The sequence below is a fragment of the Coturnix japonica genome, chromosome 2 (assembly GCF_054131305.1).
Source record: "Coturnix japonica strain WE chromosome 2, WE-NBRP24, whole genome shotgun sequence".
In the NCBI taxonomy this organism is placed as follows: Eukaryota; Metazoa; Chordata; class Aves; order Galliformes; family Phasianidae; genus Coturnix; species Coturnix japonica.
This window is the reverse complement of record NC_140664.1, coordinates 66379900-66404749: the sequence shown is the minus strand read 5'-3', so window position 1 is coordinate 66404749 and position 24850 is coordinate 66379900. Positions and strand designations below refer to the sequence as shown.

General features: G+C 37.1%; 1 protein-coding gene across 8 annotated transcripts in view; it reads left to right on the top strand.

The window, feature by feature from the left end:
• ATP9B (ATPase phospholipid transporting 9B) overlaps nt 1-24850 on the top strand; it is a 150682-nt gene that overhangs the window by 32410 nt on the left and 93422 nt on the right. For 4 of the 8 annotated variants that reach the window (XR_001553320.2, XR_014942688.1, XM_015854784.2 and 1 more), the window contains exons 6-7: nt 3589-3647; nt 11615-11666. The exons of 2 other annotated variants lie outside the window; for them this stretch is intronic. Coding sequence is in view for 4 of the 6 variants with exons in the window: in XM_015854784.2 (XP_015710270.2) it covers nt 3589-3647; nt 11615-11666 (111 nt within the window). In the remaining 2 variants the exon portion in view is untranslated. The remainder of the gene's footprint in view (nt 1-3588; nt 3648-11614; nt 11667-24850) is intronic. 2 more of the 8 variants (XM_085537713.1, XM_085537712.1) reach the window with 1 other exon arrangement.

The window sequence follows — 24850 nt, the reverse complement described above, 5'->3', positions numbered from 1 at the left end:
ATAGTAGGTAAAACTTTGACATTGTTTAAACTTGACTGTTTTCCAGAGCTTGGTATTTACTGCTTAGAAATAATCTCTGTTACCAGTTCCAAAAGCAATCTTTTCAGACAGTACTTCAGATACAATGTGTAAGATGGAGAAGAGGAGGCTCTGGGGAGATGTTGTTGCTGTCTATAACTTCTATATAAAACTCTATAACTGAAGGGAGGTTGTAGTGAGCTGGGAGTTGGCCTCTTTTCTCATGTCATTAGTGATAGGACTAGAGAGAATGGCTTCAAGCTGTGGCAGGGGAGATTCAGGCTGGACATTAGGAAATATTACTTCTCTGAAAGGTGGTGAGGCACTGGAATGGACTGCCCAGGGAGGTGGTGGAGTCACCGACCCTGGGGGTGTTCAGGGAACGATTGGATGTTGTGTTGAGGGACATGGTTTAGTGGGAGCTATTGGTAATAGGTGAACGGTTGGACTGGATGATCTTGTAGGTTTTTTCCAACCCTGGTGTCTATGACTGTATGAGCATTTTGAAATTATTTTCAAGGTCTCTCAGAGGCAGCTATTCTTTCAGTTTTCCTACTCAAAGAGATGCTCATTAATAAAGTCCTTTCTAATACACATAACTCATTGTTTTGTTTACTTAGTTTTTAAATTATGTGAAATACTTAGCACATGTGAGAAGTTTATCAGTTTTTTTCAAATAATTTCAGTGCTTTTCAGAAGACTATCTTGAGAGTGTAATGAATCCCTACAGGTATGTTCCAGTATTCCAATTCTGCATAGTTCTTTTTGTGGCTTTAGGCAAAAGCCTTGCACTTTGGTGGACTACGAAGTCTGTATGTGCAGCCACCTCTGATAGCTTTGGATGTTATTAGTAATTACACAGGTGATGAAGAGTGTTTTGCTACAGAGATGTTTCTAATGAAAAAAATAGTTAGCAAGAATAGTTTATGAAGCAAATAGCATAGTGAGTTTTTTCTGCAAGTGCATCTTTACTGATCTGTAATATTTTAATATTCTCTGAGGTGTTATCTCATGATTCTCCTTTTTGCTGATCTAGAGGAAGGCATTATTTGCCAGCTTTTCCAAATCTAAAGCTACTTTTTTAATTACTGCCACACTGAATCATTTAGTTTTTAGTGGAATGTGTCCTGTTGTTCAGATTCATTGTAGGTATAGTTCTTATGTTATAGGCTTCCATATTTATAACCAGACTCTTCCAACAAGATATGTAAGTGCATTATAAAGTAGGTATTCCAAAGTGTTAGTCACCTAGAGAACTGTCTATTAAGGAAACTTTTGTATTTGCTGTGTGAAATTCCCCAAATTACTAGGCAACTTACAACAAAGATGATGTCTAGGTTCATGTTGGTGTACCTTGTTCTTGGAATCTTTGCTTTGTCTGCTTTAGAATGATATGGAAGTTTTACCTTGTCATCCAAAAGTTAGTCTCTTTTGGTCTTTACTTTAGATGCTTTTAAAACATGACTGGAGATTTCAGTTGTTCAATTTGATGTAATTGCTGTTAGTTTCATTTGGTTAATATTGCAGAATAGCTTTAGTCACATACAGCTGTGTAGGTGGCATAGTTCTGAGATGCAACATAGCATTAAATACTTGGATTGTTGTGTCTATTAGGAAATTCTCAGGAGATAAATTGAAAACAAAATAAGAAGTTCTAGACTTTTGGAAAAGATAACAGTAAACAAATTAAACATTATCATTTGTTTTGATATATGCTGTTCACCTCTTGTCAAAACTTGGGACTTGGTGCAGACCTGTGAATTCCCTTTATAGATAAGCAGTCGAAATCTGTTGACTTGTGAGATTGATACTAACTTGACTCCCATCCCAGTTGTAAAATACTTCTGTAGGATACTCATGCTTCTTGCTACTGCTTTTATAATCAGCAGTTCTGCTATTCCCTTCACAGGTTATGATGAGACTGGGAGTCAGACTGACTGAAGATGTGATTGGTTAAATGTTAAAGAAGGGGATGAAAGGACGTGTTTGGCAACTAAAACAATTGGATTGTTTTAAAGGATTTTCAGTAACAAAGACATGTTTCCCAAAATATGCAGACAGGCCAAAATGATAGTTCTGATCTCCACTGACATTATTTCCTTGTCTTGGAAGTGCTAATGTTTTGGAAAGCATACTGAAAATTAGATCAATTTTAGGAATAAATTCATCAAATAAACTGAAACTGCTGTTTTTGCATTAAATATGACTTCAGTTATTTTTCTCTTTGATTATAGTATACATTCAATCACAGGTAGTATAATGTAGGAGTTTTGTGAAAGTAACTGCCAGATCTCTCTTCATTGAGAATTACAGTGAGGATTTGGGACCTACCTCAGTTTCATTTATACATCTTATGAGTGAGAAATGATAGAATGTACACTAATCTGCTATCCATAATACTACTTACTGCTGATTGCTGCTTCTGCTGTGTTTCTGTGGGCCATCTTTTCTGTAATTCATTCGGCTTGATTTTTAATTTCTTAAGACTGTGTTTTGACATGCTTAACAAGATACCTACTGCTTCTGATGGGGAAAGATCTTGTATGGATGTATGTTTTAACTCACCAGGCTGTATGTGTGTATATACACATGTAAAAAATGTATGTGTGCATATATATTTATAAACCTGAGTTAACACATCTGAATTTACTGCTTCTTACGTATCTTGGAAGAGGATGATTTGTAGCTTGTCTATAGGGTGATTTATTTATTTATCTTTTCCTGTGGTTTTGCTGTGTTTAACTCAGGGAAGCAACTCTTCCTGAAGTTATAGCAAGGGTCTGTGTCTAGAAGTCCTCAATAAGTCCTCAATTCTAGTAAACAGTTACATGTTTCGGTCAGTAGCTTAACCTCTCCTCATCCTTTCAGATAATAATATTAACATTAACCGTCATAAAAAAAATATGAACTTCCCTACAAAGAATACAAAATTAAAATTGATGTGTGCTGTCCGTTTTTGGATGGGTTGTTCACAGGGGTTACTGAATGGGCAGCTCCAGCAAGTGACAAATCTCAGATTGTTATTTTTATTTCCTAAAATGAAGTACTTAGGCATTTTTTCTGACTTACAACTTGCCTCTTTTCTACTGTTATTTCCAACAAGGGTCAGGCAGTGCCAGTTGTCAATGATATCTATGACTGAGTAAAGCTACCTGTTGGTCAAAGCCCAGTTATCAACAACTTGTGTGTAAGATGCTTTGTGACTAAGCCTAGCCACTTTTGACGTGTCATAGGGGTGGTGCATAGTAGGTGATGCAAAATCATCATTTTTTTCCAGTTCTGTAACTCAATTATTGATATTGTTTATCAGACTCCAGTATCTCTCCAATACTATTTCAGTAGCTGATTATATACACTTTCAAGACTATACACTTTCAAAACCTCATAATTAATGATCTATTTAGAGATTATATCTATTTATTAGTATTTTCTTCAAATATCAGTTTTGTATAAATTGTAACTTTTTTACCAAACAGTAATATCTTGAAGTACATCTTGCATTTATATTTTTATGACTCTTTGTAATCAACATAGGCAGGCATTAATATTCTTTTTTTTTTTTCTTTTAAGGTAAAGTGCAAGTTAAGAGTTCAGACATACAAGTTGGAGACCTCATCATAGTGGAAAAGGTTGATACTTTTAAAATATATTTTAGAGACTAAAGATTATTAATGTGCTAATTATCTTCTGGAGAGAAGTATATTGAGGTACTTATCTGTGAAGTACTAAGTAAGTAATATTTTAGTTTGAGTCTTATTTGATAAACTTGAAGTCTCTTTTTGGATTTAATTATAAGCTTAATTGGATGTAAGCCCTTATATCTTATAAATTGGAATATGCTTAAGCTTAACTAGTGAAAGGTATGCAGTTACTGAATGATATTCTTTGGCTTGTGCATTCCTAGGTGGGCGTATTAAGTTGACTGACTACCAATGCCTTTCTTCTAGTACCTTCCTTCAAATCTTTTTATTGATGTCTGAAGCCTTCTAGAATAAGCTGTATACATATCTGTGTTTTTAAAAAAGGGAGTGGAGGGGAATCTTTCAAGTTACTGTGACTGTAGATGCTGTAGATGGTGGATGAGAGCTGTGAGCTTCCTTTTTCCTTAATGTTAGTATCATAATAAAGAGTGCTGTTTACTTTAGTTGGTTTGTTTTAGGAAGTAATCTAGGTAAAACTCATCTGTAAAGAGATCTTAATGCAAGCTCTGGTCTTCCTATAATGAGAAAATTTCCTTGTAGGTTAGGTATGTGGTTTAAATTCCCTGTCATACCATGCTGTAGGAAGCTAAGAAGCTATTGTAACCTCAAAGTTGACTTATTTTTCTTGTTAAAAGAAAAAACAAAACAAAACAAAAAAAAACCTAAGAAAAATGCATAAATTAATTTTGGAAGGGTGACTTACTTTCTTAGTGATGAAAAATGATTTCCATTTTGCTCTGTACAAAAGCTCTAATCCCTTAATCCTAGCAAGTTACTTTCAGTTGAAGTTTGTGTCCGTGTATCCAGTTTTGTTTGAGGTGTTGTGGGGCAAGTTGTAGATACGCAGAAGAATGTGGAACCTTGTCAGTGACTTGATTTTTCTCGACTTCTGTATGGGTTTATTACTATTTAGTAAATGACTTTTTATTGAAGGAAAACACCTTGAGCAGATATACTCCCCTCATTATTTGTTTTACATTTGTTTTGGTTGTACATATCTTTCCTTTTTCTTAGAGAATTTAGAGACCTCATGATTTGTCATAGTCTTTGTTCAGCCACATAAAAGAAAACCCTTGTTTGTTTTGGGGAAAACTACTGTTTTCTTTCTTTCTTTGTAGTTAGTACTATGTTCTGCTCACATTCCCTCCCCTCTCACCCCCTTACACTTTTTATGTGCTATCTGTACCTGATGTCTTGTTGAGAACCTCTGAGCAGGATATGCTAGCATAGACAAGATAAACATTCACAGATATATAGGACTGGCATGCATTGTATTTTACCTTGCTATCTTAATTATCACCTGAGCCTAATCCAATTATTCTTCAGGACACTTAAAGTGAGTATTTATTTTGATTTTTATTAAGAAAACTTTTAGACTTGCCATGATCTTTAAACCTGGAATTAATTCATTATACTGCTTTAGAGAAGTTTATAGTGATAGTATAAAGAGAGTATACTTTCCCTGAAACATGCCAAGAGTCATTCACCTGTTGAATTACAATAGAATTTCTGAAACTGGGGAAATTACTTTGGGGATAAATCAGTCTTGAGATAGATGATTAGCATTTATTTCATCATAAAGATGAATATAGATATAGACCATATGCTGTGGGAACCTGATGTTTATTATATAAAAATTATATCCTTTAATGAGGATATTGAGTATCTTGGTGACATGCATGCATTTATTATCTATTATACTTCATCCGCAAGCTCCTTCCTGCCCCCAAGACAGTTTTTTCTATTGTTCTTGTTTTTGGCTTATGTGTGAGTTCCTTAAACTAATGAAATTAAATGTTTTCTAATTCTATTTAGAAGTGTATTTTGCTAGAGTAAGCACTTTTCAATTTCAGAGTATGACTTGTAAGCCGAAGAACCAGTCAGGAGTGAAATGTTCAATTGCTCACTCTAATGGCAAAGAAACAAGTTAACGTTGTATTTGACTAGAAGATGCATCAACAGCATTTCTTCAGTGAAATTAATGACTCATTTGAGCTGAAGATCCATAGGTTAACTGGCGACTGCATCACAAATACTAATAACTGAAAAACTTTTCTTTGTTTGATCTTTGAATATCCTCTTTCTTTTATGTAAGTTCTGAATCAGTTCTAAGTGTAATTGAAACAATTTAGCTCTGAGTAAATTGTATCTCTAGTTTCAAGTAAAAATTTTGTAATGTGGTAATACTAGATCAGGAGAATGCCTCTAAAGGTTAAAGTATCATTAGTTTTTAAATGTTAGGAGCCATTTTGTATTGTTAGCTTTAAAACATTCCCCTTTTGCTGTAAAATGCATACTGCTTCCTGGTCCTGTTTTTTAAGATACATTATTTTTCTATGAATGCATAGGTGATGCAAAGTTTTAAGATAACTGAAATTGTTGATTGTTATTTAGTTACTGTAGATTTTTGACTGGAACAATTTCTGATCATGCGAGGAGAATATAACATGTTTGCTTTTAATAGGTAAGATATTAGTAGCATGCTGATAACAGGTTTTAAAATGTGAAACAGTAAGCTTCATCATACTTCAAAAGCTACTCTTGGATAGTAGTAAAGGGGCGCAGAACTTTTTTTCTTAATCTCAAGTGTAAAGTCAAATGCAACCAGCATTTGCAAAGACTGCAAGTATTGTTAACATACACAGCAGGAAAATGCAGAAAAAAGGTGCAAAGCACCTCTTTCATTTCTAACTCAGTAGTAAGCATTAATATTCTAGTCAATGAGAAAAGTATATTGTTCATAACAAATGGATAATATAAAACAGTAAGTGCAAAATCATGAGGATCTTGTCGCTTATGAGCAGTTGTAGGGGCATTGGAAGAGTGAGTATTGAGCTGCAGAGGTTTATATTAATAAAGATTCTATAATAATAACATGAAAGAATATTTTTTCAAATGAGGCATTTGGCCTCTTCTGCAAGGAGAGAGGCCAAATGACTGAATTTCCTTGTTTTTCAATATAACTGGTGATCCAGGATGGAGGTGGAGGTTCTGATAGAGGCCCAGAAGCTAGAGAAGCACTTGGCTTCCATTAGCTGTTGTCTTATCATAGATCTCTAGAAAAGAGTCTGTAATTATCAGCATAGGCCAACACTAAGAGAAATGGAAACACACCTATCTTGGAGCTCTAATTCTGCTCAGACTTAGAAAAAGCGTTCTTGTAGTTTTTTTGACTTGTGTATTCAGACTTTACTGTAATCAATAAACATTTCAGTTCATCTGCATGGTAATTGAGATTGCGTAGTTTCTTCATGAATTTCTGATTGTTTGAAGTCATATGTGTTGTCATTTTAACTTGTTTCATTTTTGTTGAAAATGACACAAGGATTAACATGATTAAAATTTTGCTGCTGTTTGTGGCAATGTACAACAAAACTTAATTTTCTCCTTAATGAGGTTTGTTAAGGATTTTTGTAGTGTGCTTGCCATCTGTTTTTGAGTAGTCAATCTTTTATAGTTACTAGGTATCAGATACGTGCAAGGAGATCTTTGCTTTGCAGTGTCAGCAATAATAGTGACTTTTTTAATCTAATACTCACATGGAATCTTTCTACGTATTTCCAAAATATGAAAAACCTGATGGAAAAAAGACATGTCAGTCATAAATCGATTCTTTTCTTACAGATAAAGTAATCACAATACAGTTCCTAGCCTTACTTACATGGAAGAATGCATGCAAATCCTTTAACACATTTGCTTTAGAGGAAGGGAAAAATAAGTAGAACCCATTTAAAAGACAAAATCAAGGTGTGTGTTTTCTACTAAAATGTGAAAATGGTCATGTCACTAATGCCTGGTTTTATGAGATATAAAAACTTGATTCTTGAAAAACTCACCCGATACTCAATATCAGTATGGTGAAAGTGAAACATGCATTCTTCACTGAATCTGCTAATGGCTTTAAAAACATGGTAGCTCTTTCTGATTATTAGAACTTCTATTTAATTCTATATTGGATTGCTACGCTGTTACTTTTACAAAATTTTAAGGCTATCGGTCAAGTTTTTTAGCCTGTTTAGAAGTAACTGAAGTTTGTAGGCATGAAGCCAGTAACCTGAAACTTGTGTAATGGATTTATGTCAGGGTTGGCAGGGAAGCTGTAAAAATGTATAGCTAATCTATATGAAGGCAGTTTATCTGGTTAATTGTTATTGTCATTTAATTAAATATTTAATTTTGAACTTGCATTTTCCCCATCCTTTTTCTATGTTGCTTTAGGGCTAATTTGCAGACAATATATAGTAAGGTTACCCTTTGTCTTGCGTTTTCTTCTTCCCAAATCTGAATACGAAACATTTTTGGTTGAATCTGTATTTTTGATGTGTAATAAATGTGAGAGATATTCTATTGTAATGAAGATAGTAAATATGCTGTACCAGCTGTGGTTGCATGTGACCAGCATCTTCAAGGGGAATACTGTTGACAAGCATATAAATTGCTACCTGTTTGTGCTTTTAGCAATGAATGGGAATTGCTGCAAATGATGAGTTAAAATTACCTACCTTTCTAAACAGTTAAGGTGTGACTAGAAATTTTTTTTTTGGCTGACCATGTAGAGTTTTCAGATTTAAAAACAAAAAAAAAAACCAAAAAACATCCTATTTTTGAGTGTTTTGAGTATTCCAGTTTCTTATTTCCTTTGTTTCCTGGCTTAACTTCTCTATAGCCTATATCTGTTGAACTGTACTGAATCAGTAGAAGATACAGTTTTAGTTGCTTCCATTTCTGAACCAGTTTCCCTCAAAGCTCAGCTTCTGTAGAAAGAAATCTGAGATTTATTTTGTTAACATTATTCAACATGACACAGTTGTGACTGCATGGTGCTCTCAAGAGTGTTTCTTTGTAGGAATTTAAAACTTTGCCCAGTGTTAGAACATCTGTAGTATCTACGATGTTTTATGGTCAGAAATACACTTATTATTAAAGTGATTACTCAAGAGCTAAAGCAAAGGTTAAAGTACATCACCTTACAGAGGTCATTCTGAAAGTAATGCCTCCTATTTGTTTCCATGGAAGCTACAACAGATGCAAATAATGCAGTGACAGTACTTTCTGTCAAAAAAAATTCTCACCTGTAAAATACAGTTTTTCAGTGCTTTCATCACCATTACCAATGGATTTTTTTTTTTTTCCCTGTTGTTGGGATTTGTTGAGATGGGGTCAGGAATGTAAAGGCTCAACTAGAATTAGGCCTTTGCAAGTGGTGCACAGTAAAACAATAAAGGCTTCTATGGGTCCATCAGTCAAGAAAAGGAAAGCCCAAGAGAGCACACCCCTCAAGCCCACTGAGCAGTGCAGGCAGGCTGGTAACAGAGGACAAGCAGAAGGCTGAGGTACTCAACAACTTTTTTGCCTCAGCCTTCACTGGCAACTGCTCTTCACACATCCCTAAGGCAGAGGGGTTGGAAGTTAGGGGCTGGGGGGCAGTGGTCTTCCCACTGTAAGTGAAGATCATGTTTGTGACCACCTGAGGATGAACACCCTAAAGTCTATGGGACCCAATGAGAGATACATCCTGGAGTCCTAAGGGAAGAGACTGATGTAGTTGCTGAGGCACTCACAATGACATTTGAAAACCTTGAAGACCTTACCCAGAGAACAGTGGTCAGTGGCTCGGTGTCTGGATGGAGGCCAGGGCTGGTGCTCTTTAATATTTTCATCACTGACATCAATGTTGGGATCAAGTACACTCTCAGCAAGTTTTAGGATGATACTGTGTTGTGTTGTCAACATGCTGGCAGGATGTTCAGCCTAGAGAAGAGAGTCCTGGAAGACCTGAGGGTGGCCTTTCAGCATCTAAAATGGGAGTTGTAAGAAAGAAGGATACAGACTCCATCCTGTTCCTGTAGATTCTGTGACAGTTGGAGTCAGTCTTTGTGCTACCTGTAGATGTCACTGTTCATAATAGGGAAGTTGGGCTAGGTGATCTTTAAATGTCCCTTTCAACTCAAATAATTCTGTGATTTCCCAATGGAATAAGTGTGTTAGAGCTGCTATACGTTGTACATATTTCAATTATTATCACGGAAAACTGTAGTTAGGATTTTTGTGAGGGTGTTACAAAGATGTATCTTCTGCTTTGATACAATGAATCAGTTCATTATTCTGGTTTGAATCACTCTGTAAAATTTACAGGCAGAATTCTATACACTGTATTGGTGATTTGAGACGTTCCATTGTTTCATGCTTTGAATTGAAATTTTCAGGCTAGCTTGATTCTTGTTTGAAACCCATCTGTGCTGCTGTTTCTTCTCTGAAGTGTATAACTGAAGTTTTCTATAGCTTCTGGTTTATGCAGAATATAGAGCTACAACTGAATTAACAGTATCAATTTTCCAGTTTGATAATAATTGAAATGCAAAATAATTTATTAAGTTTTGATATGTTTATGCATTAAATATCTTAACTTCTTAAGTTGGGAAGTTCAATAAGGATTTCCAAGGCTAAAATCCATGAGGTTCACATATGTCATATCATGGGCTGTGTTAGCTACATACATAGTTTTCCTTTGTACTCGTTCTTTAAGGAGACTTTTCAGCTCTTCAGAAATAAAAGATGAGCCTTAGCTATAAAGTGATTTTCAAGGCAATATCAAAAAAGTATGCATTTAATACGGAATCCTGAAATTCTTAGATGGAACTGCATTTCTGTGTGAAAATATTGTTCGAAGTGAAACTTCGTGTTATATCCTTTTAACAAGTAACCTGAAATTAATATCATGAAGTATATTTTAACTTTAAGTTGTTAGCCATTGTTAATCCTCTGAATCTTTTGAAAGAGTTAAGTTTGTAAATGAAAAACAAACAAAATTTTGTGTTCAGCTTCAGAATTGAACAGGACAATACGTAGTGGATCAGATGTAAGTTGTGATAGTAATTAATTTGTTTCTTCTGTATTTTCTCTTATCACTGTTTTCAGCATTCACTCTGGTTCCTATCAGCTTAGCCTGTCAGTGTACTTTCCTAGTCTTAGATATCTTTCACGTTTTGACATGTCAGATTTTTTTGTTTGTTTGTTTTTATTTCTACTTCCCCAGTTCTTCATTCTTAAACTCTCTGCTATCAGTGTTTAACTGGTTTACTTGCAGATGCCTTGTTTATGAGTGATTAGTGAGTGGAAAGGATCTGGGTAGTTTTGGGTAGAAGACTACGTGTGTGGGACAACAGTTATTGTTCAATGTTGTTTAATCTACAAAAGCTTGGATTTGACTTTTTATAGTCAGCAAAAAAATGAAAATCTGAATTGATACAGCAAGTTAAATGCTTGAAAAGGAAATGGCAATACAGGACTGCAGTTGCACTTGACCTGGGTATGACTTAAATACTAAGAAGGGAAGTCTATTCAATTCTGTCTTTGCAAAAGAGAGGTTAGTAAATATGTGAAACTGGAAAATGTTGCTCCATGCCTTGCATTTTCCTCTCTGTGTTTGTTTGTATGGTAGGGGTGAGAAAGAGGATGCCTGGTAAAAGCTGATTTATACTGCATGTACAGCTTAAATGCTGATGTTTGAAATTTCATTGCTTTTTTTTTTTCTGCTGTCAGGGTTTTGCTCAATAGATTACTTTTAATATTTTAGTGAAACATATTTAGTGATTTATAGTCTTGAAGCACTGGTTTTAGTCATAAAAAGACCAGTCCAGGTCTTTGAGTATTAATGATTCACTTTTAAAGAACATCTGAAAGGCTTAGATGTCATTTGCTTAATATATAATTTTTTGAAAATATTGATTTCTGAATTGCAAATACTGAATATAAAATGCTTTGATAAATTCTGTTTTAATTGAGTTTCAATCCAAGTTTGACCTTTTGATTACAGGATCTTGCTGGATGTTTGATTGGAATTCAATTTTTTTCTACTTAGAATAAACTGTACTTTTTTCTTCCTCTCTATTCAGAATCAGCGAATCCCATCTGACATGGTTTTTCTCAGAACATCAGAAAAAACTGGTATGTTTCAATAATTCAGGTTGGTTACATGGTAACTTGATTGTTGTGGTAATGTTTTAGATTGACAGCAGGAAATCCACATTCATCGGATTAATGGGGGGGGGGGTGAAGGGCAAGAGCGTATATATCTGAGAAAAATAGTATGCTTGGACTTCAAAATGGGAAATCTTACAATGAACTGTGAATGCGAGACCTGTAGAGATGCATTCTTTTAAATAGATGATTGATACAACAAAACTTTAGGTAATGCAAATATTAAGAGTAGTTCAGTAATAATTTAAAACAGTATTTGCCTAATATAGTAACAGTGTTTTTGGATATTGTTGCAATACATTAAATGTCACTTGATTTGATTTTGAGTTATTTAATTGAAAAGAACTGAAACAATATTCTACTGATGAGATCAAAATGATTTTAGAAATGTAATAAAGAGATTTGGATAGTCAAATATATAAAACCTCACTCAGCCCCACATAAACAGCAAACAAATATCGACCAAAAAAAACTGCAAAAAACTTCCCCTTGGTGAGGGGAAGGAGAGTACTTCTCATTAAGTCTATTTCTTCTTACATGGTGATGAGTACTCCTGAACTCTGATGAACATATATCTCGTTTACATGAGCCCTATAAACTACAGCTGTTTTGATTAAAGTTTGCAAGTGACGCTGGGATAGCCCCCATATAACTCAAATGAATTTGCCTTCTTTAAATCACTACAGATCATGAAGAGCTGTCTGATATTTGTCAGACAGCACTAACTTTCAACATAGTTATAGCTGTGATGTTTCTAAACTTTGTGTTAGCACTGCAGTCAGTCTTAGTTATGATTTTGAAGTGATTGTTAAGTGTACCAGATCATGTTTTAATGCTCTGGACTAGTAGTATTTTTAATAGTTTGTATGTGTAATTTCAATCCTGGTTAATTATCCTCTGATCCAGAATCCACAATTTACTAATATTCATAATGCTTTTGACAACTCAAAGATCTTGGATTCAACATGATTATAAAGTGATCGATGTTTCCTTTTGGTCTGCTTGTAATATCATGACATAACCACTGAAGCCTAGATGTGTTTCAGCTTGAATCATAAGAACTCAAATGACTCCTGCTAGAGAAGCAGAAATATGAGTCATGGATCTGTAGAAGAATTACCTTAAACTAGGCCTGTTGTATGTTATGCCTTGACAATAAAATATATGTTAATGTAAATTTGTCTTTACTAGTTGTAATGTATTAGGTATGTAGGCATTCAGAAGCAGTTGTCATCTCCATTTCCAGGAGTATGTATCAGTGCCAATATCTTCAAGTGATGGATGCGTGGCAGAAATGTGATGAGAACTCAGTATGTAATAATGGGTAGAGTTTGGTGTTTAGAAAACATGGAAGGCTGTCCCTAATTGGGATCAGCATTCTCACTGCTGAAATGAAAGCAACTGTGTAACTTGCAATGACAAAATTTCTTTAATTACATTTTGCGTATCTACACTGTAGCATGTTTTCTTCAGCACTGATTCTTAAATCTGTAGATTCTTATATGGAAATTTATATGGGGAAGTCTGCTCTCCCCACAGTACTTTTAATTGAAGGAGGGGCCACAGCTATGTCAATGAACAATCCAGTCTCTGTATTGAGGGGTCTGGAGCACAGGCCATATGAGGAGAGACTGAAGGAGCTGGGAATGTTCAGTCTGGAGAAGAGGAGGCTCAGGGGAGACCTTATTGCTCTCTATAACTTCCTGAAGGGAGGTTGTAGTGAGCTGGGAGTTGGCCCCTTCTCTCGTGTCATTAGTGATAGGACTAGAGAGAATGGTTTCAAGCTGCGGCATGGGAGATTCAGGCTGGACATTAGGAAATATTATTTTTCATAAAGGGTGGTCAGACACTTGAATGGACTGCTGAGGGAGGTGGTGGAGTCACCAACCCTGGGGGTGTTCAAGGAGCGATTGGATGTTGTGTTGAGGGACATGTTTTAGTGGGAGCTATTGATAATATGTGAATGGTTGGACTGGATGATCTTTTAGGTCTTTTCCAACCTTTGTGATTCTATGATTCTATGTATCTTGACAGTAATATATATAATCGTAGGTCTAGGACACAGAGGGAATTCTTGTGTGAAAAAAAAGGAGGGAGAAAAGCATTATTTAAAAGTAAAATTGTTCAAGTCTACTTTGGTGTTCAGGTTTAATTCAGACAGCTTTTAAATTTTCTGGTAATCTGCTATCTGGAAAATAAAACACCACAATTTAAAGGTTAGTCTGTCTCTAAAAAAATAACTGTGCTTGTTAACAAAGTGTACCTGCAAGGTAAATGCTCATTATAATACAAAGTGAACACAGCAAATGCAATGAAATCTTCCCGAAGTTCAGATATAAAGAATTCATTTTTACTTTTACCACACGTGGAATGTGACTTTTGTATTTCCATTTCTTTTTCTATGAACATGCAGAATATTGGCTATTTCTATTGATGTTGCGCTCTCAAAAAAAAAAAATAATAATAATAATCCAACACTGAATTTCAAACATATGGCAGTAACTGTTTTTCTGGTTAAAGAACGAACACTTATATCTGTCATTGCTTTTTCTTGAATGTTGCAGTTTTGACTGATTTATGGCTTAGTTTATAGTCAACAGTTTAAATACTTTGTAAAACACAGCAGTGTTTAAAAGTTCCTTGATATCTTTGGCTTGCTCTACTTGGTTGAAATTTACTCTACAACAGATAATGGCATAATAATATTGCCAGTAGAAATTAGGCTAATTGTGTTATTTGCTAGAGCCTTTGTAGTTCGAAGAGCCATCAGATGACTACCTTCAGGTATGTGGTGTGCTCCAGGTCTAGAAAAAAATGTTTATTATGTACTACAGCTAGCTTTTTAGGCTGGTGATAAACGACAGTGGTCTTATTTTATTGCTGTTTCTTTTTGTTGTGGTTAGTAGCTTTTTAGGAGGGTAAGGACCAAGTAATCTTACTTTAACACATTTTTTTTTTCCCCCAGGGTGTATACTTATCTTAGATATTGCATTGTAATTGTATGAATATGACAGTTGTTATTACTTTTCTCCCTTCCCTGGTAGAAGCTGATTTCCATAGGATGAAGTGGAATTTATTTTTACTAATCTATTCTATACAGAGCAATGCCAATGATTCTGAAATATGGTTCTCCCAAGTGCCAGAATATTGCACAGACTTGAAAGTGTGGGCCTGGGTAAACCTAGTGATGATCAACACAGCAGTGTGCAAGGGCCAGAGGAATCCCAGACATCTGTACAGACTGGGAGGAGTAGTCCTTGAGAGAAGTCTTGCAGAGAAGGACCTGGAGGTCCTGATGGATGAGAAACTTAACATGAGCCAGCAGTGCGCTCTTGCAGCTCGGAAAGCAAATGGTATCTTGGGCTTCATCAGGAGAGGGGTGGCCAGCAGGGATAGGGAGGTGACTGTCCCTCTCTGCTCTGTTCTTGTGAGGCCCCAACTGGAGTACTGTGTCCAGATAGGGAGCTCCCAGTACAAAAAGACAGAGAGCTGTTGGAGAGGAGAGCCATGAGGATGATCTGCAGGTTGGAGCACCTCCCCTACGAAGATAGGCTGAAGGGAGCTGGGCTTGTTCAGCCTGGAGAAAAGAAGGCTGTAGGGTGACCTCATTGCAGCCTTTCAGTACCTGAAGGGAGCCTACAATCAGAAGAGGAGTCAGTTCTTTGAAAGGGTGGATAACAGCAGGACAAGGGGAAATGGTTTTAGGTTGAAGGAGGGAAGATGTAGATTGGATGTTAGGGAGAAGGTCTTTACTATGTGAGTGGTGAGGTCCTGGAACAAGCTGCCCAGAGGGGTTCTGGATGCTCTGTACCTGGAGGTGTTCAAGGCCAGGCTGGATGGGGCCCTGGGCAACCTGGTCTGGCAAATGGGAGGTTGGTGGCCCTGCCAGACAGAGACTTTGGAGCTTCATGGTCCTTGAGGTCCCTTCCAATCCAGGCCATTCCTTTATTCTGTGAATGCATATGCTTTCACCAACAATATTGGAGCTGGAAAAACTGTAAAGACAAATCTATTAAAAGATGGCTCATAGATGAATTTTAATACATTATTTTCTACAGACTTGCAGCAACTATCAAATTGGCAAAAGTGGCTTTTCATTGTGGGATTTTGTTCTTGTCAGAGAAAATACTATCAGTAGCAACTGATACTGGCTGCTCTGTTCCACTCATCACAACTAGTGCTACAGGTGGCTGGGGGGTACTTCAGGCCACCTGATCAAGGAGAGCCTATTGAGGAGGCCTTCATGCTTCAGCTGCAAGAAGCATCATGTTTGCAGTCTCTTATCCTGGTGGGGAATTTCAATCATCCAGATATGTGCTTGGAAAGCAACATGGCGAGCTGCAGGCAATCAAGGAGACTCCTGTAGTCCATCGATGTTAATGTTTTTCTGGTGACCTTCTGTGATAGAGTGACAGCATTGGTGGACAAAGGGAAGGCAATGGATGTCATCTCTATGGACTTCTGCAAGGCCTTTGACACAATCCCCCACCATGTCCTTGTTTCTAAATTGGAGAGAGGGGAATTGAAAGGTGTGAAATGTGTTGGATAAGGAATTGCTTAGAAAGTTGAAGCCAGAGGGTTGTGGTCCAGGTGGAGAATGGTAATGAGAGGTGTCCCACAGGGGAGGCCTGTCTTGCAACCAGGCTGGATGTGGCTCTAGGCAGCCTGGTCTAGTGGCTGGCAACCCTGTGCATAGCAGGAGGGTTGAATCTAGATGATCATTGTGGTCCTTTTCAAGCTAGGCCATTCTGTGATCTGTATCAGTGGCATAGATGTTGGGATTGAGTGCACCTTAATCAAGTTTGCTGATGACACAAATGATTCATGCATAAGCGCTGCTTATCAGGTCTAATGAGGTATGACCTTGCAGTGGTTTTAAAGTTGTTTCCTAATTTTGGAGATGATCTTCAAATCCATCTTAATGTATTCATAATGAAAACATAGCTTGGGTTTGTGATCTTATTCTAACTTCTGCTTGTGGCTTGAGGTGGGGGATATCTGTATCTGAAATAGAAGCATGTGTAGACTTGAACTAACTTGTTTTGCATCTCTCTTCAGTAGTAGATACACTGATGTGGGTCAGTCTGCCTTGTATAGAGTAGGCAGTTGAGAAAATGCTGGCTTCTCCATACAAATGCCAAGGCCTGTGTTTCCACAGTCATTGCTTTTGGTATGTATGGAGAGTAAATGAAATTTAGTTTGTATTTAACTGCTTCAGTTACAGTTCTGATTGCAGGTGGCCTTCTAGCTTTACAAACGTTTCTCTGTCAACAAAAGGGAATGGGGAAAAATAAAGATCAATTCCTCTGCTTTTTCCTGTATCAAAGTCCAGTCTTTGTGGGTGGTCTGTTGCTTCCCTTTAGGCTCCTGTTTGGTAATGGATAATGTGCTTTCATCTGCTGAATTTTTAATGCCTGCTGTAATTTGAATTTATTAGCTTCTTTGGATTGTTTTCTGTGTTCAAATGTTGTGATATATTAAGAATTTACTTAGTAACTGGTGTGTCTCTGAAGTTGATTACTTTTTCTGCTTCTAAAATCTGGGAGACTAAGGGCACTTCCAATGGATTCTGGTGTGTATGGCTATGGACTTTTCTTCACATTGGTTTGCTTATGAGCTTTGCTTTTATCTAGAGGAAAAGTGTCCCTTACATAATCTACAAGTACTGTGCTTTAAAGGTGTGTAGACATTTATATAATTTTGCAGTATCTGTATTCAGAAGATATTTATATAGTGCTTTATTATAGTGTATCTTATAGAGTATTGCTGTCTAGTCAGAGCTCAGAGTAGGGAGCCTGGTTTATTCAGTGCTCTTAAAATATGCTTTGAATGTTTACTTGTGATATCAGTGTTAAGGTGTGCTTTGCACTAGGATTAGGAAACTACCTGATTAGCTCAAATATCAGTAGACAAATCAAGAAAATAAAAGCTACTTGAAATATCCTAATTTAATTTTTGTTACAGCAGGCAGCAATTTGAGAATTGTCCTATATAAAATACCTAGTGCAAGTCTGACTGCAGATTTGAAGGATTGTGTTGAATACTGAAGCAAACTTGCACTTAGAATAGTTTTCACAATACATTTTAAAATGAGAACCAGTTTCCTGGGAGTAAGCTAGAATGTTTTCCTGTGGGCCCCTAATGAGCATTGTGTGTTAAGGAAAGTGTAAAAAAAAAAAAAGCCAGCTGAACCCAGTTCATAGACTGTAGTAATGATTCAAGGAAAAATATCTAACATGGATAATACTTAATGGAATTGCACTTGTGGAACAGTATCCACATTGTGTGATTTTCCTCTTGTAGTGGTACCTTAAAATCATTTGCAGTTTAGGCACTTTGTTTTTCAAAACAGCCGTAACCTCTTTGATTGCAAACAGTTCAGTTCCTTTGATTTATCCAAATGCATAGTGTACATTGTGTTAAAGTAATCTGTTATTTTGGTGAAATTATCTTGCTATGCTAAAGTAGGATACCACCTGGTAGGTTGTGGGTTTTTTTCCTACTATGTAAAATTACTCAGTTTGGAAAATATTTTTATCTTTAATTTTTCTGAGTGATGATGTGACAGCTGTTGTTTGTTAAGAAGCAATTCTAATGCTAACGTGTATTTACATCTCACTAGATCTAGTATGTTGTTGGCTCTAGCAAAATTGCTTTAAAAATGGATGAGCAACGATGAAAATATTGACAGTTTCTGTGTTTTAGTCAGTTTATGTGCTTGGATCATTCGTGGGGTAAATCCCCATAGGTTATTTCAGTTCTAAATGTCGAAAATAGCTGTAATAGCAAACGAAGCAGGTGTGGAAGCAGAGTGATGTCAGTGATAAATATACCTGTTATTTTTATGAAATCTGTCAGTAGAGCTGATATCTGCCAAGTAACTGACTTCCATACTATTATAAAGTGGCATTCAGGCCTCCTTTGTTTTTCTTTCATCTGGGAAGTGAAGCAAAATTACGGTTAGAGTTCTAAGGTAACCGGAGTATTAAGTATGGCAGAGTTTTAAACTTATCATTACTGTGTGTGTGCATATATATATATATATATATGTATTAGATATAATTTTCTTATAAGATAGAAATATGTAAATTTCAGGAAAATATTTGAATAGATTATCAGTGAGATTCTATAGAAAAAGATTCATAGTCTACATCAGAAAAATAATGGAGCAAAGTGGTGCTTCAAAACTGATTAAATACAAAGGGTGAATTAATGTTTTGAATATCTACTCGTAAACCTCCATTATGTAAATCATTATGTTAAAATTTGAGAATGTGAACATAAATGTGGATGATTTTTTCTTTTCTGCCTCAGAATAGTGTTTGCTATAAGTAAGATAATTCTGTAATGTTTTTTAATAAAAGTAAAAATTCCTAAATAACACTGAATCAATACAGCAATGAAAAATAAAAAGGCAGTGGATAAAGCTTGGATTAAAAGCATTTGTGTGCTTGTCAGTGAGGAACTCTGATGAGTTTGATGGTATCATATTGACTGCATATTAATACATGGCATCCTATAAGACCATCAGCTGATTGTTTAGAATGTAAATGAATCTGTTGATGGATCCAGTGACTGATGGCTTGAATTCCAATTAATCAATTGCTTCATCAGTTTCTTAATTCAGATCAAATAACTCAAGTACACACAGTTGTTTTAATGGTATTAAGAGAAATTAATGCTTTTAAACTAATCTCATCACACTTCTTTAAATACAATTTGTTGTTTGCATCCTAGCTGATGGTGTTATAACTGAAATGTTTAAGATGGTTCAGCCATTGTGGTGTGTTGATTTTCTTTATTTTTTATTTTTAGAGTTCCTTAGTAGGCAGCGTAACGGAAAGCTTTCTGCAATAGTGGTAAATGAAACTGTCATCTAACATGTTATCCTGGTGCTGCTACTCATCTTGTCATCACTTTAAAATTTTCATGCACATAGTCACTTAAGTAATATAAATTACTTAAAAATTAAGTTGTTCGTAAGTGATCTTGTTAGGTACGCAAAGTCAATATTTTCTCGATTATTTTCTAATAACCTATTGCTTTCACTGCTTTCGTCTTCAAGCTGGAAAGGGTGTATTATTGCTAGACAATATATAATGGTTTATGACACTACAGTTCTACATGCCCTATTTCACAGTGACCCATCAATTAATTTATTCAGCACTTCATGCACACTCTTCGCTGTGACACTTAGACGAGTTGATCTTAATTTGATTGCCATTAAAGCCTTCCTTTCCTGACAACTGTTGTCAATTATACAAAATAAAATCAAGTATTCATAAGTAGGCTGTAATAGGATATAGGCAGACAGATTTAATAATTCAGTTTTGCTGAGGCTTGAAAGGCATTAGTAGTAGCTGTTGTTCTCATTTGTAAAAAATTAATTGGATACAGATCTTCAGAGAGAAGACAGACGTAATTTCATTTATTTAGATTTGATTGTTGAAAAGAGCCCAGACCTATGATGGTGGCTTAATGTCGTCTTTGTGGATAACTGACATGAATTTCTATTAGTTACGCGTTAGAGAAAGTAAATGTAATTTAATACAATTGGAGACTAATTTAAGTGAACATATTCTACACATGCTTTTGGTGATAAATTTGTAGTGGAATGCAGAATAATAAAATAACACACCTGCATATCTACAGTGTACAAGTAAAATATAGTTGTTTCCCTCTGAAGCATCTTTAGCACAGTAAAACAATTAAATGTCTCATACTCTATTTTAATTCAACCCATAACCACCCTTCAGTCCTTACTGGCAATTTTTTTTTAAGCCTGCTTAATTAACTTCAGTGTTCTCCAAGAGAAATTTAAATAAAGTTTCCAAAACTTCTGTTCTGTGTTGTTGCTGCCTTCCTGTACACTATTCTTTACTATATATACTGGCATTGGTAACAAATAGTGTGTGGGCTCTACTGCTAAGGCTCTCTGGAAACAAACTTGGGACTGAATAGTTGAAGTACAGAGCAGGAATAAAGTGCACAGGCAGTGGAAACAGGGACAGGTATCTTGTGTGATGTATAGGGCTTCTGGTTGGTTGTGTAGTTCAGGAAGGCCAAGGCCCAAATGGAGCCATACTTTTCTCTTGTAAAGAGAAAAAGAGATGCTTCTACAGATCAAGAACCAGAAAAGGAAAGCCCAGGAGAGCACACCCCTCAAGCCCAGTGAGCAGTACAGGCAGGCTGGTAACAAAGAATAAGCAGAAGGCTGAGGTACTCAACAACTTTTTTGCCTTAGTCTTCACTGGCAACTGCTCTTCACACATCCCTAAGGAAGAGGGGTTGGAAGGTAGGGGCTGAGGGGCAGTGGTCTTCCCACTGTAAGTGAAGTTCATGTTTGTGACCACCTGAGGATCCTGAACACTCTTAAGTCTCTGGGACCCAATGAGATGCATCCCGGAGTCCTAAGGGAAGAGGCTGATGTAGTTGCTGAGGCACTCACAATGACATTTGAAAAGTCATGTCAGTCATACAAAGTCCTGTGTCGGGAAAAAAGGCAGCATTGCACCTATTTTTAACAAGGGTAGGGAGGATGAACTAGGGAGCTAATGACCTCTCAAACCTCAGTTCTGCACTGGGGAATACCATGGAAGAGATCCTCCTGGAAGCCGCGCTAAGGCATGTGGGAGAGAGAGAGGTGAAACAGGAAAACCAGCATGGCTTCACCAAGATCAAGTTTTGCCTGACCAGCGTAGTGGCTTTCTACGATGGTGTTACTGCGTCAGGGGGAAAGGGAAGAGCCATTGATGTCATCTACTTGGACTTCAGGAAAGCCTTTGACACGGTCCCCCACAACATCCTTCTCTTCGTGTTGGAAAGTCATTGTTTGATGGCTGGACTGTTAAATTGATGAGAAACTGATTGCAAATTCTTACCCAGAGAGCAACAGTTAATGGTTCAGTGTCTGGATGGACAGGAGTCGTGTCCCTCAGGGAGTGAGTGCTCTTTAATATATTCGTCAGTGACATCAATATTGGGATCAAGTGTGCTCTCAGAAAGCTTTCCTTCCTGTTCTTCCTTTGTCATCTGTAGGCTTCTCTTAAGGCTAAATATTTTCAAGCACTCCAGAGTCAACCTGTCTTCATTTTGAGACCTTTTCTTCACACTTTTTCTAGAAGCACACAAGTGCACAAATGAATAACCATGTTATTGGTGCACGTTTAAGTATCAGACATTCACAGAAATACTTGTTTTATATGTGTCCCACACATATATGCTGAATAAGACCTTAAATCCACTGATGATTTAAGTAAGATTCTCCCTGCTTATTCTACATTTAGCACAGGGCCTTTTTTTGGCAAGTGATAGGAAAATACACCAAGGCCTCAAGCTGTCATGTTCATGGGTGACTGTCACTGGTTGAGAGTCTTTTGTCCTGTGACGGGGGTCTCCATCTGCCAACCATTCCCCTGCGGGAAGCCAGCAAACAAGTGAAAAGGAAGAATTACAACTCGATTGAGATAAAGAGAACCTAATTTACTAGAAATTGTAAAGAAATGAGAGATAATACATTATAAAAGGAATCAGGGGGTAATGAATCAAACAAATGAGAGAGAGAGATGCCTTTATAACTATGCTGCCAATGGTATTGACCAGAAGTAAGGCATCATGGTTATGTCACCTACTTCCCTCCCAGAAACCATGTGGGCTTAACAAAAGCTGCTGGAAATTGCAGCTCCCCAGCAGCCATCCCAACTCTGTCAGTTCCCAGTATGATGCTTGATATGGAATATCTACAGAAAACCATGACAGTGAGCTTTTTTATCTCTGCTTCAAAATAGAAAGGCTGTTCTGAAAGTAATACCTCCTATTTTATTATTTTGGCCCACTACATTGGAGGTGGATGTTGGTGGTATGAAGGTAGGGGTGCCCCCATTCCATTACGTTTTGTGGCTTTGCAACAGATGGCAGCAGGGGAATAGTCTGGCTAAATGGTGTCTGACATGGAAGTCTGTATGAAACAGAAATGTGTAAGTGAATTCTTTCATGTGGAAAAAATTGCATCAAGTCCCGTTTAATATCTGGAGTACCTTGAGTACTGTGTTCACTTGTGGAACCATCACTACAAGAAAGGCATTGAAGCCCTGGAGCACGTTCATTAAAGCGCAGCAAAGCCGATGAGGAGTTTGGAGCACAAATCCTATGAGGAGCAGCTGAGGAAACTGGTATTGTTTAGTCTGGAGAAGAGGAAGCTCATAGGAGACATTATGGCTCTCTACAACTATTTGAAAGGAAGTTATAGCAAGGTGGGTGTCAGCCTCTTCTCCAGTGTAATTAGCAATAGGAGGAGAGGGAATGACTTCAAGTTGAACCAGAGGAGGTTCAAGCTGAATATTACAAACAATTTTTTCTCAGAACGAGTGGTCACTTGATGGAATGGTTGAGTCACCATTCCTGGAGGTGTTCAAGAAATGTTTAGCATGTTGGACATGGTTTAGTGGGGAAATATTGGTAGGTGGATGTAGTAGGTAGGTTGAACTAGAGGTCTTTTTCAGCCTTGATGATTCTATGATATGAGGAGCTACAGGCTTGTCAGACTTATCTAGGATATTGAATACACCTTCATTAAGGTTGCAGATGACACCAAGTTTGGAGGAGGTGTGGATCTGCCTGAGGATAAGAAGGCCCTGCAGAGGTTTTCTGGGCTAAAGCCAGAGATAAAGATCAACAAGACCAAGTGTTTGGTCCTGCAGTTTGATCATAATGATCCCATGCGATGTTACAGGCTTGGGGCAGAGTAGCTGGAAAACTGTGTGGAGGAGAAGGACCTGGGGTGTTACTCAGTGCTTGGCTGAGCATAAGCCAGCAGTGAGTCCAGGTGACCAAGAAGGTCTGTGGCATCCTAGCTTGAATCAGAAATAGTATAGCCAGCAGGAGCAGGGAGGTGATCGTCCCTCAGTACTGGTGTGGCCAGATTTTAAGTACTATGTTCAGTTTTGGGCCTCTCACTGCAAAGAAAACATTAAGGCCCTGGAGTGTATTCAGAGAAGGGCAACAAAGCTGTTGAAGGATCTGGAACACAAGTCTTATCAGAAGCGGAGGAGGGAACTGGCATTGTTTAGTCTGGAGAAGAGGAGGCTCGGGGGACTTTAAAGGAGGTTGTGGTGAGGTGAAGGTCATTCTCTTTTCCCAGGTAACTACTGTGTTAGGACTAAATATAGGACTAAGTTGCACTAGGGGAGGTTCAGATTCAATATTTAGAACTTCTCAGAAGGAGTGGTTAGGCATTGGATCAGGTTGTCCAGAGAAGTGATGGAGTCACCATCCCTGGTTGTGTGTAAAGAAAGGGTAGATGTGTGTTACCTGGGGATATGGTTTAGTGGGCAATACTGGTGGTAGGCGGATAGTTGGAATAGGTGAACTTAGAGGTTTTTTACAACCTTCATGATTCTCTATTCTAAACAATCCCAGCTCCCTCAGCCTGTCTTCATAGAAGTGCTCCAACTCATCATCTTTGTGTGCCTGGATGCAGTACTCCAGGTGGGGCCTCATGAAGGCAGAGTAGAGGGGGAAGACAACCTCCCTTGCTCTTTTGGGCACTCTTCTTGATTCAGCATCAGCCTTCTGGGTTGCAGGCACACCCTGTTGGTTCATGTCTAGTCTGCCAAGACTCCCAAGCCCTCACACGTCCATTTATTGTGATCACAAGTTATGTGATTATTTTAAAGGAAAAGTTGAAGTTGTTGGCTTCTTGTTTCACAGGCTTCATTGTAGATTGTGATAATATTCTTAGAATCTTAAGAAAAAAGTCTTGTACAAGTTTCACCAGTTTCAACTGAAGTAGTCTTAAAAATCAGTTTAATGCTACTTGGGCAGTGTCTTTCATGGTCATGCTATTATCTGTTTTATGCCTGTCGTCAGCTGGTTATGCTAAATGAATACTAGGTAGTTGTAAAATTATTTAATTGTACTTTAATGACATTTGGACTTCAAAGAAATGATTAAATTGTTCAAACCTTGTGTAATTCCTTTAAATTTAACCTTATTCTAATTCAGATTGCTCCAAATTTTTCACTGTAAAGACAAAAATAAGTCTGCTAATATTTGGTGATTACTGTTCATGGGAAATGACCATCTGAGCACTCCCACTGTGTTTCCCTTATGCACAGCCTTTGTCATCCTCTTAGAGATATCGTGTGTTTGAG